Source organism: Eutrigla gurnardus (assembly GCF_963514095.1).
Source record: "Eutrigla gurnardus genome assembly, chromosome: 16".
Classification (NCBI taxonomy): Eukaryota; Metazoa; Chordata; class Actinopteri; order Perciformes; family Triglidae; genus Eutrigla; species Eutrigla gurnardus.
Genome location: NC_139927.1, coordinates 6,506,763 through 6,526,821, shown reverse-complemented (window position 1 = coordinate 6,526,821; position 20,059 = coordinate 6,506,763). Strand labels below are relative to the sequence as shown.

Sequence of the window (20,059 nt, the reverse complement as noted above, 5' to 3'; positions counted from 1 at the left end):
GCGATGAGGGCCAGCTTCCCTTGGAGAGCCTTGTCACACACAGCCAGCTCGTCACAACAGTCGGGACCTTTGAAAAAGGCAGCCTGCAGCGGCCAGGAGGCGTCCGGGACAATGAGAGGAGCCGAGGCTGTTACACCACAGTGGAGAGGGCAGTAGATGGAGACAGAGTTAGGAGGCAGAGCACCGAGAAAGTGACAAACACAGTGCAGGGATTCAGTTTCTGCACAAGAGAAGGTGAAGAGAAGCAGACAGAAGCAGGAGTCCATTTTTTTCTCATCTTCAGAGCATGGTTGCAGAGTGCACATGGATTTAGTCGACCTCTACCTCCCGGAGTGTTTCACCTACCACTCTGACACAGAGTAAGTACTCCCGCCTGCAGGACCACTGGGTTGGACTGGGGAAGTGTTGAGATTGAGTGTGAAAGTTGGATGTGATGTCTTCACTGAGATGTAATATTCTTATGTCTGATTGGTGTGTGTCTGTATTTATTTGATGAAAAGAGTCAGTTTTCCACTTTTTCAGAATCAGTGCCATCGTGTCGGGTAGAGGAAAAAGCACAACTGCAACACACATGTTTTAAATCTTGGTTTTAATTAAGCCGGAGTAAATACTCGGCTATTAATTACCGGTTTTAGGCCCGCAGTTTTATCTAGTTGTTGCAGGATTTAATCCGATTTTATTGGAACGATTAATGAATGAACTGTGCGGTCTATAAAATGTCACAAAATAGTAATTAAGGCTCATCAGGCTTTTCCTCAAGCCTGAGGCAGTGTCTTAAAAATCGCTTTTTTCAAAACCCAAAGATATTCAGTAACAGAAAACAAGCAGAAAACCCTCACAATTGAGTGTATGGAAGTAAAGAATGTTTAAATCTATTAATCGATTTCCCAAAATAGTTGCTGAATCATTTTATTTCTATTGATTCCTCAAGTCTTGGAGTACTCCTTCCAGCTCTTGTTGAGGTGTAATGTGAAACCATGTATGCAAATAAACACTAGGGTATAAAGTTTCTTTCTTGGTGCCGTGGAGGTTTGTATGCGTTGCTTACAGTTGTCATTGTTCAGCCTGTTTGTTGATAGCGAGGGTGAGTGGGTGAGAGTCTCATCCCAAACCTTCCCGACACGCACAGAGCCAATGAAAGCCCGTGAAGCAGCTGTTTGATTACCCCGGGACAGCTTTCTGATTGCCTTTCTTCTCAGTAATCATACAAAAAAAAAAAAAAAAAATGATCATCATCATCACTGCTGTCGTTTTATCAGCTGTGGCATCATCACTTATCATCTTATCAAGCTTCGTGGGATTGTGAGGAACATTCCCGAGCAGGAATAAAAAAAAAAAAGAAATGATGAGAATTGGATGCAGACGAAACCAATGAGACGAAACCAGACGTACAGGTCGGCTGATCCATCGCGACAGAAGTAACCAGATAAAGAATAGGGAGGGAAAAAGCAGCTGCAGACAATCGGCTGCGTGGCACGTTATTCATGTTCAGGCATCTCATCTCCCTGCTAACAGCTTCGTCTAAAGCCTGACTAAGGCTCTTAGGGCTGGCTTGGGGTGCCACTGATCCCTGCTCATCTCCTACTGGCTCATTAGGGGGAAAAAAAAGAAAAAGAAAAACACAACTTCGACCCCACTGACCTAAATAACTGCTCTTCAGGGTTGGGGTTGGGGCTGAAAGGTTAGACAGCTTCAACCTGTAGATTTTACTTCATGTTCTTTATCTCTCGGTCACTTCCCTCTTCTATATTCCCTTCTCCCTCTCCCTCCCTCCTTCATCCGTCGGGCCCATTGTCTGCATTATGACTCCGCTCATTTGAAAGTGAGTGTTGCCGTCTCCCTTTTCCCTTTCAACACCCCCCAGGTTAATGAGTCACGGGACCTCCCCCTTTTTTCTTTTTTCTTTCTGTCCGTTCACAGCTTTTTCACACTCTCCTCTATCTGTCTGCCTCTCTTGTAATTTCCCTCCCGCCTTCTCTTCTTCCTCTCTCTTTCCGTCTCTCCCCCCCCCCACCCCGTCGTTTCACGCTGAATTTTTGCCACCTTTTGTTGCCGAGCTGCAATTAGAGTTGTATTGGATTCTGGGACACAAAGAGGTAAAAGGTACGATAACTTTGAATGCCCATTGACTCACACACACACACACACACACACACACACACACACACACACACACACACACACACTCTGATTTATCCCCGCTGTAGGTGCCGCACCAACCGCCTTTTGATGGGCTTTTATATGGAGTTGTAGATTAGTAATCTGTCAGAGGGAATATTACATCACATCTGATCACCCCACTCTAATGCCATTTTTCATTAAGAAAGCAAAACACCAACTACCCCCCTTCCTCCTCCCCCTCCTCCTCCTCCTCTTCATCCCCGTGATGCATGATAATGGGAGAGCAGAAAGTATATCTCACTCTGTATCTGTCAGACACTTGACACAGCGATATATGGACACCTGTGATGGATAGCCAATAAGTAAACCAGTGAGTCATTTTAAAAGCAAACTGAAATCTCTTCACTGTTCTCTTTTTATAGCCTTCAAAGTGGATTGGAGGGATGAGAGATGGCAGCGGGGGGGGGGTGTGTGTGGGGGAGTAGAAATGTTCTCAAGAAATATTTTTCTACAAAAAAAACTAAATGTACGATGCAGCGTAAACAACTGGGATGCTCTCGTAATGAACAAAACCCTCACGGTGAGTTATCACCACGGTTACCTGGACCATCCAGAGCGTTTCTAGCATCCTTATCCTAATTGTTTTGTTTTTTACGACCCACGACTTTACTGTTTGGATTCACTCTCTATGCTCTCGGGTCGTTTGCAGACGTACAGGGCAGCAGACAACGAGACAACAAGCTAGGGGAGTCAAATCTTCCTCCCGGGAGTCGGTGGAGACCAAAACAGAGCTAATAGCCGAGGCCCTCTCGGTGTCTTTACCTGCCGTCGGTCTGTGTCTTGCTGTGCGTCCGTGTGTCGGTCTCTGTGGGTTTGTAGAGGATGTCAGTAGCGCGTGCCCATGGTTTACTCTGGAGGTGGTTAAAAGCAGCCAGGCCTTTTGCCTAACAAATGACTTGTGGCCGAGCGAACACTGATTTACATGGCAGGAAACCGACTGCCATGGACAGCCACCTCACCGGGCCGAGAGTAGAGCTGTGTGTGTGTGTGTGTGTGTGTGTGTGTGTGTGTGTGTGTGTGTGTGTGTGTGTGTGTGTGTGTGTGTGTGTGTGTGTGTGTGTGTGTGTGTGTGTGTGTGGAAGTGTGCGACAGAGTGTGAGACAGGGGGGTCTTTTTAAAGTTGGCCTGGCGACAAACAGTTGCATGCCTGTATGTGTCAGAGTGTTTATGAAGACCCATGCTTTTTAAAGTGTGTCTGTAAGCATTTATGTAAGTGTGTGTGTGTGTGTGTGTGTGTGTGTGTGTGTGTGTGTGTGTGTGTGTGTGTGCAACATGTTCCTGATCACATGAATTTGAAGTGTGTAGAGAAGTGGGAGCCTGTATGTGGTTTTTATTTTTACATCCGCACATGAACGCCTGACGCCACAATGTGTGTGCGTGTGTGTGTGTGTGTGTGTGTGTGTGTGTGTGTGTGTGTGTGTGTGTGTGTGTCCGTCTCCACACAACACATGCCTGTGAGCCTAGTGTACACCTCAGCTGGTTTCGGATGCTTTTTTTTCTCCTCCTCCTCGTCATGGTGACAGAGAGTCTGTTGTAGTCACATCTCGGTCCAATAATAAAGTTATGAGACACACTTTCACACGCAGACAGGAGGTTTATTTCAAGCCCGATCTAATGGATGTATTCATAGAAAGTACTTCTAAAAAAATATGTTAGCAATGTTAAGACACAAGACGTGTATATTTGCTCCATAGAAAGGACTTAAATAAAAAGTGTGTTGTCCTGGAAACCATTGTTTATTAATGAGAACTAACTTTATCAGTTATTGGATTACATTTTTTTTTAAGTCTCCACATTTTCTTACAATACAAAAAAAATCTGTTACCTGTAGGCTGCGGTGTTTGACAGGTCGAGGATGATGAGTAACTGAGAGACACAAAGAGACAATAGAGAGAGAGAGAGAAAGCGTTTGGATTGAACACAATGGCGAGGATGAAGCGGATGATTGCCGGTTTGAGAGATTTCCCTACGTTTGCTTAGGCAATCTCTTTCTTTAAAAACAAAGTAGTGTAATGGACGTCGGCTTTGCATACGTGGGAATCGGAAATCCCAAACGGCTGGCTTAGATAAGGCCGGGATGGATGGATGCATGAATGAAGCGGCGAGGGGAGAAATATGAGCTTTTGTGCTTTGAAAATACATATATGAACCCATAGATTCATCGTTATGATTTCTCCAAGCTGCTTATTACATTATTACCATCCGTGCCAAATTATGCCTGACTTAATAAAACTAGGCAGTCATGAATATTTATAGTAACACCAAGGTGACTCATTATATAAAAGATGACCCGGGAAAGTCAAATCTCTCACCGTCATGAATATGTATTCCAATAAGACGCACATCCGATCAAATAAAACATGTCTTTTTTTCTCTCCAGACATCTGAGCAGGATGTCCGTGAGGGGCTTGGACCCCACCTGTCCCTCCACTATAAAGCGTGAACCCTCCAGTCCCAGCCCCAGCTCCCAGGGCGACGTCAGCCCGGCCCAGCCCAGCCCCGGCAGCTCGTCCTCGGACACCAGCTACGGACCCCTGATCAAAGGCCATCACCTTCACAGCAATGGACTGGACTCCCCGGGCCTCTACGGTCACGCGGCGCCGTTGGCCAACAACGGAGGAGTGAATCGGTTGGTGTTGGTGTATGCACTGTGCTCTCTGATTGTGTGTGCTTAAATCCTATCTGAACACATTCCTCTTTCTCTCCAGGAGGTTTGTAGAGGAGGAAACCCAAGTGAAGTGTGAATTCATGCTGGGCTCGGTGGCCAAACGGGTGTGTCTGGTGTGCGGCGACGTGGCCTCGGGCTACCACTACGGCGTGGCCTCCTGCGAAGCCTGCAAGGCCTTCTTCAAGAGGACCATCCAGGGTGAGAGAGGTCACAAAAAAACGCAGCCGTTACACTTAGTGACACAGTTTAGCGTTGGTTTGCTGATAAAGGCTTCCTGCGTTATATAAACCTGTTTTACAAGCAACATTGTGCAGATGCAGTCGCTTGTTTTGGTATAAACAGAACCCGATCGGTAAGCTCACCGCTCAAACCGCGGCCGGGCTTTAAATAAAGACGTGTTTGCAAACAGCTGAAATGCGGTTAAACAGCGCGGCGTGTATATAGTAAACATGTTTGACTTTAGGCTTTAAAGCTTCAGATGACATATGGCGTTGAACGCGTGCACCTCCGCTTCACCCCTGAAAGCCGAAGGCAGACGCACGCAATGTGGGTGATTTAAAGGGATTGTCCTGCGCTCCCTGGGCTCGCGGCCTAGGTCCAGGGCCGCGATGTGTTCAGGGCCCTCTAGATGTTGGCAAGTGTAGACGGGGTTCAAAGGGCAAACAGGATGAGCGGCTGTCAGATCAACTGGGGAGATCTGATGTCTGGCTCATCAGATACTTCCTGTTTGTGATCGAGGGCGGCAGCTGAGAGCGCCTCTGACTGGCCGGACGCCACCCGGCTTAACGCGCACTTTTTGGCCGCCGTGGCTTTTATTCCCAATTAAGTATCTGGGAGGATGTGTGTGTGTGTGTGTGTGTGATCGCACTGATTCACAGGGAAGGGAATCAGCTCTGACACTGATTTCAAGGAGTGTTTGAGAAAACAGTTGTTTTTCAAGTCTGAGAAAGAGACCCTGATGATGTCATAGCGATGTCATCTGAGTTTCTGCTTGAGATAATGAATGTAATAACGGAGGAAAATGGAGGTGTAGAGTTTTAAAGGAGTATTTATCAGTCAGGGACCATCTAATGAAATCATTTCCAGGTGCATTATGGGAAGTGTAAAAAAGTGAGGATATTTCTGCATCTGCTGCTTCCATTATGACCATTCTTCTCCCCCGACTTAATGGAAGTACAAATCCTAATGGTTGGAGGAAGATTTTGAAATTACACTTTTGTCTGACCTCAATATGAGAAAATGATCAGAATGAAATGAATAATGAACAATATTGCTTCACTGCAACTTCACTGTTGTTGTTCTTCTTGCCTCTTCCTCTCTTCTCCTGCAGGTAACATCGAATACAGCTGCCCAGCATCCAATGAATGTGAAATCACCAAGAGAAGGAGGAAATCCTGCCAGGCCTGTCGATTTGTGAAATGTCTATCTGTGGGCATGTTGAGAGAAGGTCAGCTATTCTTCTAGACCTGGGTCAAAACCTTGTTTGAATTCATTTTTTTTCCTAACGATCGGCTGGTCATTTTGGCAGCAGTTCAAACTGTTTAGAGAAAAAGCAGTTTTCTATGTTTTTTTGCATTCCTAGAAACAATACGCTGATTAGCGGCTGAGATTTGCTAAATAACCCGACAGAGACGGCGGCGTGTCGTAGCTCTGCAGACTCCAGTGAAACCTAAAACCTTCCACAGTTAAACTTCAGCCCCTTCATGCCAGCTGTGATGTGCGTGTAGGTCTGTGTATGTGTAGTAAACACAGAACAATGCACAGCCGCGTGTTTGAGAGGCTCACTCTTCAACCGTGTCACTCTTTGCTTTCAGCGTTTCGTCGGATAACGGAGTGAGTGGTTGCTAGGGGCTACTATGACAACAGCATGTTTTATCAATCTATGAATCTGAATGATAGACACAGTGGTGCCTTAGTGTATTTATACCCATGCACGGACTAGATTAAGGTTTTAAAATATGACAAATAACCGTAGCAGGCTTTCACATTCCGACACGATTTGTGCTAATTTCATCTCCACGATGCAAACCAAAAAAAAAAAGACGAAGAGTGGTGACATGTGTAGGGAGTCTGGGACGGCGGTCAGGTGCTCCTCCCGTCTGACCGTATGCCTGCCTGGTGACATATTGTCGTCCAGATTTAGAAGTGACTCAAAAAGGAAAGCATTAGCGACCTCCTACTGTACCGTGGGGCCAAGAGATGATGATAAAGACACACACGTGTGTGTGTGGGGGGATAGTAAAATGTGAAGGTGGAGTATTTATACCATTCATTAAAGAGTTGTCTAAAAGTTAGCAGCTAATTAGCTTTGTCTTGAACATATTATATTATATGCACTCCTTTTTTTCTCCTGACAGTGGAAGTTCAGTTACATTGGACGGCTAGCTTTCTCCATCTTGAACTCTTCGTTCTCTTAAAGGTCCGACGCTGTAAAGACGACCTGCTAACTAACTAAATTTGCAGGTCAAAGTTATTAAAGTTGAACTCATAAGGAATTGATTTTTATGTAAAATGTTGCAATTTTTTAATGCTGGTGTGTCCAGGCCTTTTATAGAAATAATAATAATATATGCCATATTCTCTAATATCAGCTATTACTATCCCGATGTTATCATATCTAATAGAAACGGTGGCGAAAAACACTGAAAATAAGATCCCAGCAATAAACTGGAATGATCCTTTAATCCCACCTACTCATCTCCAAACTCACAGCAGTAGTGCTTTATGGCTGCTGTGTGTCCCTAAGTGTGTGTGTGTGTGTGTGTGTGTGTGTGTGTGTGTGTGTGTGTGTGTGTGTGTGTGTTTGTTTGTGTGAGTTATGGATATGCAGAGTTATAGCAGTTTTACACGTGTATCAGTGTGTATATGAGTTTAAACACGTCGGCCTGCACTCACATTTATGCACATACCTCTGTGTGTGTGTGTGTGTGTATGCGTGTGTGTGTGTGTGCGCGCCATTTTTCTAAATTAGCTGCTTTTAATAGGGTAGGGGCATCAACAGCATCCCAGTCCACCTCTCAACCCCCCCCCCCCCCCCCCCCCCCCCTCCTCTCCTCTTGCCACCCGCTTTTTGCTCTCCCTCCCCCCTCGTAAATTCCTCCAGATGCCTTGTGGGATTCCTGGACCTCCGTGAAATGCGAACTGCCCCTCGTAACTCCCGTCGTAAGCGCCCTCGTAACGCGCTTCACCGTGTCTCGTAATGCCCCTCTTCCCCGGAGAGGCCGCCGTAAAGGCCGAGACAGAGGAGCTGCGAGGTTTAATGGGGAGAGTCGGGGCCGTATTAAACACACGGCTAAAAGACATATAGACCCCGGCCAGGATTTGATTAAGCCCTGTTTAGCTGCTCGATACTACAGTTGCTGTCGCCTCGAAGGGCAGTAAAGACACACAATGCTCAATATTCTTTTAAATAAGTTATTCCGTGATCCTGAAGTGATCTGATCATCTCCTTCCTTTTTGGCTCTTCCTCATCCCCACTTCCTGCCCCGCCTGAAGGGATTCAGGTGTGTTAATCAACCCTTTTGTTAATCTGCATTCGGAGAAAAGCACCAGAGACGACACTGCCAACTTTCCTAATCCCCCCCTTTTTTGCGCCGTGCGCCGTGAATGTAACGTCGTGTGAATTTGTCACAATATTTGCGAAGGGCTGGATTGTTTCTACTGAACACATGCTGGCGGTGGGAGCGGCCAAAAGAACACGGTAACCTGGATCAGTCCGGATCAGCGGCTCGAGGTCTGACCGCCCCGGGTGTGTTTTGGGAACCTGTAAAGCCTCCCATGTGAAGATCCAGACACCCTCAAAAGAAAGGCCCCCGAGTGATGAAAGCAGTCAAAAAATAGATCAATGTCTGAGTAGTCGGCGTTTATCGAACTCCGATGGGCCGGACAGAAGAACAGGGCGGAGGTGTGTGTGTGTGTGTGTGTGTGTGTGTGTCTGTTATCCACTGAAGCTATTCTTGGCCTTTCGGTTGTCAGCACATTCCCGGTGTGAAGAGTTACACTTAGCTCTGATGTGTGTGTTCCAATAACTGTCAGATCCAAACACACACACACACACACACACACACACACACACACACACACAAATACGCCCGTATGAAAAACCAACTTTTCCTACGTATCAAGTGTCCAAAGTCGCCAAGTGTTTGTCAGCAGTTTGGGTTCAATCGGATGCACAAGTAAGCGCCCTCATCTCACACCTCGGAGAGGCACCCGCCAAGTCCCCGGTGTAATCCACACTTACTATTTGCCCCTCATGACATCACCGGAGTGTCACATGGGGCAATGAGTTTGGACTGAATGTGAAGTAGGGCTCCGTGATATGATCCAAACTTATAAAAACATATTAGCACATGTCCTGTCTTGGGCTGACTTATAAGTTGTTTGTCTGGATTCATAAATACAGTATTAAAGATTCTGTATTTATTAAATTTAAGATTTTAAATACAGATTAAAAGACTGGGCTGATGGTGCAATTGGTAGCTGTAGCTATAATTTAAATTAAAGGGGGATTTGACAAACAAATCCTGACTTAAGTTCAGTTCTGGAGCTCTCAACCGGATGACACCCTCTTCCTCTCAGTCCGTCATGAGGATGGATCTTCTGACGTCTTCGACTTTAAGGACTATAAAAAGAGATTTAGTGAATTCCTCACAAGAGCAAATTGTCGGGAACTCAGTTTAATTTATCATCCAGCTGAGGTTCAAAGGAAGATGTATGTATTATTTAGTAAGAGCCTCTTCCAACCAGTAAGAAGTGCTTAGAAATAAAACTCTGTTATGTCGAATATCTTAGTAAAAAAAAATGCTGTATTCATGTAAAAGAAAAATTCAAAGAGTCACATAACATGCTGGCTTACAGCAAAGGTCACGGACCACATTCTCACACCCCGGCTTTGTTATGACCCCCCCCCCTTCCATCCTACTATCTCCATTCATGGAACATTAACTAATACAGCAGAATTTCTATAAAAATAGTTGTTATGGTAATGGCTTGACTATAAAAGACACAAAATAGCGTTACAAACCAATGATGCAAAAAAAGGAAGAACCTCTCAGCCCTCAACACATTTCACACGCCTGATTAAAGGGAGATTACGTAATTTAACGCGGTTGTTCACGCGTGCTCGCCGTAAATATCGGCATAAGTAAGAATAAGCACAGGAGGCAGAGGGATGAGGCGTCTCCGTGAGGTGTCAAGTGGACAAATAAGACTCTCGGAGTGCCGTTCTAGACGTATTCAGGGTCACCATGGCCTCTGTGTCCATCAGGTAACCCCACACCACTACTGAAGGCCTCCCGAGTCACGTTCAAGCCTGCCGGACACATTTTCTCCACAGATCCACCTGGTGACTGTTGCTCTCGGCACACACGCGCTCTTAAATCCCCATCGCCGTGGCGACGAGGCTACGACAACGCTCGTTAAGATGAGCAGTTGTCATCGGATGCTCGGAAGTTCTCGGGCGTCGCGTTACAGACACGTCCTCTTCATGTCTCCTTGGGGTCGAGACATGTTTATGAAAGATTCTTGATTGGGAACTTGAGATCCCAACATTTATACAATGAAAACACAATTTAGACAAAACATTTAACAGAAAAAACAGAGAAGGAAGAGCATAACAGAGGATGGCTGAGGAAGTGTTTTTGTCAATGCTAAGCTAAATTTCCAAACAAATTACTAATATCAATAAATAAACAATCCCCCAGTGATTTGATTTGATCTTTATTTTACTCAAATACAAAGTACAATATTAACATGAAATAAAATACATCATAAAAATACAACAAAATAAATATCAATAAAATAATTCAAGTTCGAGGAGAGACAAGAGGATCTTATCATGTCCTTCCCCTTCTTCCCGTGATCACGTTTAATTATGTCTGCGTGAAAATGACATATATCACTGAATTTTATTTACTAGAAGCGACTTTTGTCTGTGCACGTATGCATCCGATGCGTGACTTCACCCTGAGGATATGAAGAGTGTGACTGTTATGCAAAATGCATCATTAATAGTGTGTGTGTGTGTGTGTGTGTGTGTGTGTGTAGGGGTGCGTCTGGACCGGGTTCGAGGCGGCAGACAGAAGTACAAGAGGAGAATAGACGCCGAGAACAGCCCTTATCTTCTCCAGCAGAACGCCCTGCCTCAGAAGAAGACATGTGAGTGATGATGGATTCCTTTAAGGAAGGCTCTGAGGGTTGTGTTTTTTTTTAATGTGTTGTGGTCTGCAAGTTCAAAACAGTCAATTAATGCTCTCTGTCATGTTGTCTGTTGTCACACTGAATCATTTTTATAGCTGGTATTTGCTAATGAGTTGGCATAGATCAATGCCAACATAGTCTTTGAAGGAAGACGTGATTCGATTTGCATGATCTTTGTCATCGTCTGTAAACTTCAACTTATCATCATCGAAGAAAAACCCCATTTAAGTTTTTATTTTTATACATTATATTCTGCTTTTTTTTTCCAGATAATCTTGTATGATTTGAAATGGATTATTTAGCTTTATGGTTTTTACTGGAGAGGGACAAAAATGTATTTTGATTGAGGTTTTTGGGGTTTGTGTTCATGTTCTTTAGTGAATCACCCTGTTTTCTTGTTCATTTGTATATAATGTGTTTATATAGTTAATTTTGTATGGCTGCTATTGGCCAGGTCTCCCTTGTAAAAGAGATTTTTAATCTTCCAAAAAAACCCCTCATGATTAAATTAGTCCTAATGTCACCGTCTCCATCCCTCTCAGTCATCCTTGGCGGCGTGGTGGAAAACAAGGTGGTGTCTCTGCTGCTGGTGGCCGAGCCGGAGGGCATCTTCGCCATGCCGGACCCCACTGTCCCCGAGAGCGACATCAAGGCCCTCACCACGCTGTGCGACCTGGCCGACAGGGAGCTGGTGGTCAACATCGGCTGGGCCAAACACATCCCAGGTACGGCGCGGCGGTCGGACACATTAGCTCACATTAAGTCTATAATCAGATCAGTGGAGATCGTTGTGACTTGCGGTTGCCAAGATGCCCAGAGGAGAGTGGGCGTCTGTGTGTTATCTGTCAGTCATCTACTGTGTGTGTGTGTGTGTGTGTGTGTGTGTCGTGCCCTTGCTGACCAATGTTCCTAATATATCAACCAGATGACTGGTGGCCACCTGGAAGTTTTAATTATTCCTGGGCCGCAGCCGTGTCTGAGTTATGGAAATCCTCCTGACACTTGGAACACACTTAGCTTCTCCTCTGACACGGGAAGAGCAGAAGGGATGTCCAGTTTGTTTTTTTGTTTTTTTCCCTCCCTTCCTTTGGACGAGAGGGTGGAAAGCGAGAGAGGAAGTGCATTCTGACAGCTTAGTGGGATTAAAACGCTGGCATGCAGCGGCGTTGGGATGCTTGGAATGGTACGCGGTGGCAGCAGAGGTTTGCTTGTTTGATACCTTTGAAGAAAAACACTCGGGATTGAAAATCAACACGTGCACTTTACTCAGAAGCACTTTAACGGCTAACTGATGTCTACTTTCCCGTCACAATCCCACGTTGTACTTATTTTTAACCCAGACATTACGTTTGCATTGGTGTAAAACAGACAAACCAATACATTCTCACAGTAAAGTTTGGTCAAAAATAATGAAACAATGAATCAATTATCAAAATGTTGCCTGTTGAATTTCTCTTCACTGATCAATCAGTTTATAAGTAATTGTTTCACCAATTTGTATTTACTTTTAATGATCTAATGAATCATTTAGGCCATTTATTGAGTGAAAATACCAAATATTTCCCCATATTTTCTGTTGTATTTCTCATAGTAAAAGGAATACATTTGAGTTGCATTTTTAAAGGTGATGCTCTACCAATGTAGATTAATTTCTATAAGTTTAAATGACCATGAGAGGCATTATCATCTCTCACATCGTCTCTTCAGTTTCCTTCGTGTTTTTCCTCTCACTTAAGCGTAATCAGCCGTGATGATCCACACCCTAAACATCACCAGGCTAACACCTGGCTTTTGTGTTGATGTCCTATCTCTGAAATGCTTACAAAACAAACAAAGCAGGTGTGTGTGTGTGTGTGTGTGTCTACTATATCCGTCCCTGTGTTTCCTACAAAGTGGACATGAAGCAACCATTTGAGTGTGTGTTGGTGTTTGGTGTCCCTCATCAGCATTTCCATTGTTGCGTTAGAAGAGGAAGAAGAAGAGCATCACCCCCTCCTCCCTCCTCCCCCCTCCTCCTCCCCCCAGGCTGTTGCTGTCTGCCTCTTTCCTCCCGTTGACGGCTCTTTACTGTCAGCGTACGAGACAGACGGAGTCCGACTGATGGGTGTATTTGTGGCCGTTTGCCAGTGGAGGCTTTGGCTGGGAGAGCGCCCGTAACACAGCAGATACCCACCTGAGGGGAGCCAGAGACAGGCAGCCATGAATTCCTCCAACTGTCAAGCTCATTTTGACTTAAAGTTATGAAATGTCACAGACGAGAAAATAAAAAGCAGCAAGAAGGTGCACTTCAAGCACGATGAGGCAAAGGCAATAGATCCGTCCAGCAGCGGGGCTCGTTACTGTTCATTAGTGTCGGTTAATTAGGAGTTAGATGAGGAGATCAATAAGACTGTCATGTCTGTACAACGGATGTGAAGCCGGCAGCTGGTTAGCTCGGCTTAGCTTGTTTTTCTTTAGCTGGACTTGGCTGCAGTGAAGATGTCAATAAGTCACTGCTTTAGAGGTGCTGCTAGGCAGGTTTCATTCCAGGCTACTTGGACCCCCTTTATGCTAAGCTAGGCTAACTGGCTACTGGGAGTACCAGACAGTGGCGTGGTATCAATCTTATCAATCTTAGTAATAAAGTTATTTCTTCAGTTAAGTTCTTCTGTTTGTAATGATTATAAATACATTACTTCCATATGTTCGGTTAATACATTTTACGCTCAGGTAACATTTGATGAGCATTTTCTTTACTTTTAAAATTCTATAGAGTAGATTAATTTATAAAAAGTACTCAAAGAAGGATGTAATATTGTCAGAGTTGCAAAAAATACACAGAAGTAGTATAAAAATACACACAATAAACCAATAGAGAACATCTGTGTGTTCTCCCTCCCTAGCTGGCAGCTTCTGGTTATTTTTTAAATTTAAACATACTGTATCTGTAATAAGAATAAACAGTAAGTTTTACAAACAATTATTGATTTGAATAAATCAATAAAACTAAATTGCTTTAAAACATTGTACTTTAACAAATTATTGATTTTTGTTTTAAAATAATGGCATCATTCAAGGAGCAGGTTGAGGAGGTAAAACTGATGGGAGACAAAGAAAAATTGAATTATTTTTTTTTTTCAAAAAAAGGACTGCCCCCTCCTAGCAGCGTAATGGCCATGTCACATCAGCTCTGGATGAGTGGCAGGCCACACGGCCCCCATCGCTGGGAGAACCAGGGTCCTGGGCAAAGTGGCCCATGGGCCATCTGAGTTCTTTGCCCAGGGGGAGGTGAGTGTGATGGGGCAACTGTCCTGGCTGCTCCCCCTCTTCTGCGTCCACTCTTATCAGGCAGATTGACGGTGATGTGGTCTGAAGTCTGAGGGGGCCAGACGGGCAGATGAGCTGGCTAAAGACCAACTGTCCTCTTTGCTTTTGGCCTTTTTGAGCCCGCGCTGCGAGTTGGCCGTCAAGTGTGTGTGTGTGCGTCGAAGACGACCGCGGTGTGACTGTGGTGTGTGTCGGCGTTGATATGATACATTGGCAAGAGGACTCCCCCCAAAATGTCAGCACTCTCTATTTCCCTCGGTGCCCTTTGCCTCGTCCCTGATAAAACACGCTCTGTCCTCCTTATTGAAGGTTTAACTCGTCTTTGTGCTGGAAACACAGCAGTATATTGCTCGAGAAGGCCTAAATACACACTCAAATAGGTCTCTGCCGCCGATCAATGGTCCGGTGCCAGAATACTGATCCCTATCGACCAATGAAATTGTGCACAGGCAGCGTTTCCAATCAATCAGGGAGCGATAGCGGGGAAACGGGCGCCACTCTCGTCCCTGCGGTGATTGTAAAGAGCAGAGGATCCTGATAACAATCACCCACGGTGTCAAAAACAAACACCTCCCCCTCCTCTCCCCCCCCACCCTGTAAAATCATCTGTTTAATTACAGTAAACGTGTGTGTGAGTGTGTGCATGCGGGGTTTATGCGGGGGACGTGAGCAGGTTTAATCACGCTCCTGTGGGGTGTAATTGTCAATCAAAGTGGGCGTGTCCCACCGAGTGTAATTAAATTCACCCCCTATTCACTCCCTCTGTCCTTTGTTATGTCCTTTGCTATGTGGTCTTCTTAGGGAATCTGGTTACATCAGTGATATTAATATACCATACAAATAATAAAAATCATTATTATTATTATTATTATTAATAATGCTGTGTGAAATGACAAATTGTAGTGAAATTGGATACAATACAAGAAATTATTAAACCAAATTATTTAAAGGGGTACTCCATCCATGTATTTACATTTAATTAAATTGTGGGATTTTCAAGGTGCAGATTACAAGAAAATATTGTACAGCAGCAGCTGAAATTGTATGGGTATGCTCAATCCTACAATTCCCATAATGCAACCAATAACATGTTATTAGAACAAGGGTTTTCAGTGGGGGTTTTTTCAGGACTGAAGGCAAACCTCTTTTTCAGATCTGATGTAAACCTCTGTTTTGATGATCAAGTCAAGTTTCTTCCACCTTGATATCATTTCTAAAACAAGGTCATTTTTATCCATTGCTGAAAGTCGTACATGCTTTTATGTCTTCTCGGCTTGACGATTGTAATGTGTTGTACTCTGGTCGACCACAGCTCTCTTCACATTGATTTCAACATTTTATTGCTTACTTTTAAGGCCTTAAATGGCCTCGCTCCTAAATACACCTCTGATTTACTGACCTGGTATGTGCCCACTGGAACCATTAAGATCTGTGGATCTTCCCAGTTCACACTAGGCGACAAAGGGTTATCGAGTTTTTGCTTTTAGAGCCGCCACACTTTTGAACTTTCCGCCTACTAGAACCCGCTAAATGCTGCACACTGTTCCTTTGGATATTTATAGTCTCACGCCCGATCCAAGATGACCCTGGTGATCAGAGAACGCTCCCCTCTAGAACCACACAAGACATCACACAGCTGTTTTACAGGATTTTTTGATTCTGGTCCCTCTAGGCTTCCCCTCCCTCTCTCTGGCTGACCAGATGAGTCTCCTGCAGAGCGGCTGGATGGAGATTTTGATCCTCCGAGTGGTTTTCCGCTCGCTGGCCCTGGAGGACAAGCTGGTCTACGCCGAGGACTACGTCATGGACGAGGAGCAGTCGAAGCTGGCCGGCCTGCTCGACCTCAACAATGCCATCCTGCAGCTGGCCAAGAAGTATAAAACCATGGGTCTGCAGAAGGAGGAATTCGTGGTCCTCAAGGCCATCGCGCTCGCTAACTCAGGTATTTAGTTAGTTATTATTATGCAAATTTTTGATCCACAGATTTGGTCCAAACTGAAATATCTCAACAATGAATGGATCAATTGACATGAAAAGTTTATACAGACATTCATTGTCCCCAGATGATGAATCCTAATACCTTTGGTGTTCCTCTGAGTTTTCCTCTTGCACCACCTGCAGGTCAAAACAAGTCAATTGATGCGATACTTTAGTTTGGTTTACGCCCAAATACCTGCCATACTAACATTTAAACGATGGAATTCAAATCTAGAATCAGGCTTTTTGAAATTCTGCCTCTGATCCACGTCTCCCCTTCTAGACTCCATGCAAATAGAGGACTTGGAGGCGGTTCAGAGACTCCAGGACGTCCTTCACGGGGCCCTTCAGGACTACGAGGCCGGCCACCACCCGGAGGACCCCCGGCGGGCCGGCAAGCTGATCATGACCCTCCCTCTCCTCCGTCAGACAGCCGCCCGCGCCGTCCAGCACTTCTGCAGCATCAAACAGGACGGCCGCGTGCCCATGCACAAACTGTTCCTAGAACTGCTGGAGGCCAAGGCCTGACCCCGAACTCTGACGGGCCGTAAGCTTCGTCCCGACCCCCCTCCGACACGGGGGTGTTAGGATGACAGGAAGCGAGGGGATAACGGGTAATGGTGGGGTTTGACACCATGTATTTGTCCATTTCAGCTTTGACTATAAAGTTTTGAGAATCTGCATTCACCGGGAAGTATGTTGCTTAGACGGGACTTTCTTAGAGCAACTCTCTTCCCCCTTCCCAATGAAAGTTTGAGTGGAGCTGTCTAATTTGCTTTTAGTGTCTTGACATGGAGGACATTGTCATATTTGCTGTTTGACACTAATATAAGTGCGTTGACCTGCTCCGACGGACAGACAGACAGGCAGACAGACAGCATCAAAGCAGGAGAAAGCGCCTTCTAGAGATATTTACAGTAACATGCCAAAAGTAGAGCTTCTTTTGTCAAAAGACCACCTGATACTTGAAGATCCTCGTGGATTATTTCATCCATCTTGAAGCCTGTTAATCTGCATTCTAGTGCATTCAGAGCCTTTTAATGGTTTTAATTGTGTTCGTCCTTTTTTTCTATAGAAAAGGTTAAATGTTTCCTAAGAGGTAAGTCTTCCCAAAGACTTCACACTATTAATACCAGCATACGTCCACAATAATATCATGTGGCCTGTAAGAAATTCACATAAAACCTGCATCCCTGTGTTGTGTATCGCAAACGTATCTATCCACTACAAGCATATATACATTATTAAAGGGAAGCTATTTAGCGATCGGCGTCTCATAAAACAATAACCGGCCTCCCGATGTTAGTAGAGAATTTCAGGGAACGAGTACTTAACGATACATGATACAACTGTACGACATAAAAGTGATATTTATTTAAAAAATGGCTCTGTTCGTTTGCTGTTTTTTTTTATTTACTAATGTGGCATTAATGAAGAGTAGATTAAAAGCAATTACAGTTGATGATAATTTTTTAAGATTTTTAAATGATATCATTGTAAGATCATTTTTTACTAGCTTCTCCGCTACAGCACTGATACTATGTATACCATATCATGAAATTCGAGGCGACGTGATTATAATTGGAGTGCGTACTTGAAGATCATAATGTCGTAGCGTTGTTGTAGACACGTAGATGTAACTTTAACTATGTAAAATGGCTGCCATACTGTATAATCTGGATTAGGGAGGCATTTGATGTCCTTTCTATGGTAGAATGTCTGTGTAGAATGAAATTTGTGCACTACTTTTTTTCCCTTTTAAGCCATAACGTTTGAGGGAACTGGTGATGGCGCTCTGTTAGTGTGTTTTGTGTGAAGAGTAGTTATATTTGAAAAAAATTGTCTTTTTTGTTTCTTTTTCTCCGCACCCGATAAATGAAGGGATTAAACTCGAAGGGAAACCCAGTACAATGAATAAAAGTCTTGCTCCTTATTTTACTCAAGGTACTGTGACGCTATGATGTGCATTTTTCTTTTGTGACAAGATGACGGCAGCAATATGCCGGTTTTAAATGTATGTACTGTACGTTTTTGCTGTATATACGTCATGTCTTATGCCAACAGAGATGTTTAAAGATGCAAATAAGCTTTGTTTGGATGAGCTGTGCAGTGCTATTTCATTCTCAGGTGGATTCTTGGGCAATAAAGATGATCCCCTTAATGCAAAAGCTCATATCACCCGAGTGTCGTCTTTGGCAATAAAGAAGGAAGAAAGGCCATGAAACAAATTCATTTAGAGCCGGTAAGTGGGTGAAGTCTATTCTACACTGTCTGACAATGGACTGTCATTTCCAAGCAAGGCACATTATGGCACATTTAGGCCATCAGATCGCAGTTGGATGGAGATTTATAATTAAGGGCTGTAATGTAATGAAGTCTAACAGTGGCCCGGGGAGTGCTGGTCATCAGATGCCTGTTGAGGCTGACGGAAGCAGAGTCGACTCATCACATCATCATACATACAGCATAAAAGTCATATCTTGGCCATGATTTGCTTTTAATTAGAGTATTTAGCATTTATAATATATATGTAACTTAATGTTAATTGTTTATAATGCACTATAATGTATATCCAAATGCAAGGATATCATTAGTTTCACAAATGTTATTACATGCTCATTAATATACACATTTTCATTTTCATAGTTTATGAAGCATCCTGTAACTAACTTTATTTAATTATATAGATGATGCAATATTGTTTACAGGTGAATTTAAAACAATTTAAATTAATATGTGGTCTTCTTAGGGAATCTGGTTACATCAGTGATATGTCAAGACACGTCATTGACCTTGAAAAATAATTTTTAACTTTTTTATGACACACAACACTATAATTTTTACTTTTTTATGACACACAACACTATGATTTTTACTTTTTTTATGACACACTACACTGTTTTTTTAAACTTTTTTATGACACACTACCCTATGATTTTTACTTTTTTATGACACACAACACTATGATTTTTACTTTTTTTATGACACACTACACTGTTTTTTTAAACTTTTTTATGACACACTACCCTATGATTTTTACTTTTTTATGACACACTACAGTTTTTTTTTTTTTACTTTTTTATGACACATTACACTGATTTTTACTTTTTTTTATGACACACTACACTATAATTTTTACTTTTTTATGACACACTACCCTATGATTTTTACTTTTTTATGACACACTACCCTATGATTTTTACTTTTTTATGACACACTACACTGATTTTTGCTTTTTTATCACACACTACACTGTTTTTTTTAACTTTTTTGTCACACACTACACTATGATTTTTTTGTACTTTTTTATGACACACTACACTTTGATTTTTTACTTTTTTATCACACACTACACTATGATTTTTTGCTTTTTTATCACACTACACTATGATTTTTACTTTTTCATGACACACTACACTCTGATTTTTTATTACTTTTTATGACACATTACACTCTGATTTGTACTTTTTTATGATACACTACACTATGATTTTTTACTTTTTTATGACACTACACTCTGATTTTACTTTCATTTTTAATATAAAATTACATATTTTGTAACAAACTATAGTGACACTTTTTTTAACGACATAATACTCTATATTATGCCTTTTATGACATTCTTATGCCATGTGCTATGACATGACTATGACTGTGACACATTTTTATGCATTATACTCATATTTTCTGACATACTATACTATGACTTAAATACGATACTTACAA

General features: G+C 43.2%; 1 protein-coding gene across 2 annotated transcripts in view; it reads left to right on the top strand.

Annotated features, from left to right (window-relative positions):
• Positions 1 to 18,500, top strand: part of LOC311026613 (estrogen-related receptor gamma-like) — a 24,642-nt gene extending 6,142 nt beyond the window's left edge. The window contains exons 1-8 of one of the 2 annotated variants that reach the window (XM_084030273.1): positions 12 to 359; positions 4,562 to 4,810; positions 4,890 to 5,047; positions 6,180 to 6,296; positions 10,898 to 11,008; positions 11,593 to 11,775; positions 16,029 to 16,298; positions 16,617 to 18,500. In XM_084030273.1, coding sequence (XP_083886399.1) covers positions 304 to 359; positions 4,562 to 4,810; positions 4,890 to 5,047; positions 6,180 to 6,296; positions 10,898 to 11,008; positions 11,593 to 11,775; positions 16,029 to 16,298; positions 16,617 to 16,861 — 1,389 coding nt within the window. In that variant the 5' untranslated portion in view covers positions 12 to 303 and the 3' untranslated portion in view covers positions 16,862 to 18,500. Of the gene's footprint in view, positions 1 to 11; positions 360 to 4,561; positions 4,811 to 4,889; positions 5,048 to 6,179; positions 6,297 to 10,897; positions 11,009 to 11,592; positions 11,776 to 16,028; positions 16,299 to 16,616 lie in introns of those variants that run through there. The other variant, XM_084030274.1, reaches the window with a different exon arrangement.
• The last annotated feature ends 1,559 nt before the right edge of the window (positions 18,501 to 20,059 follow it).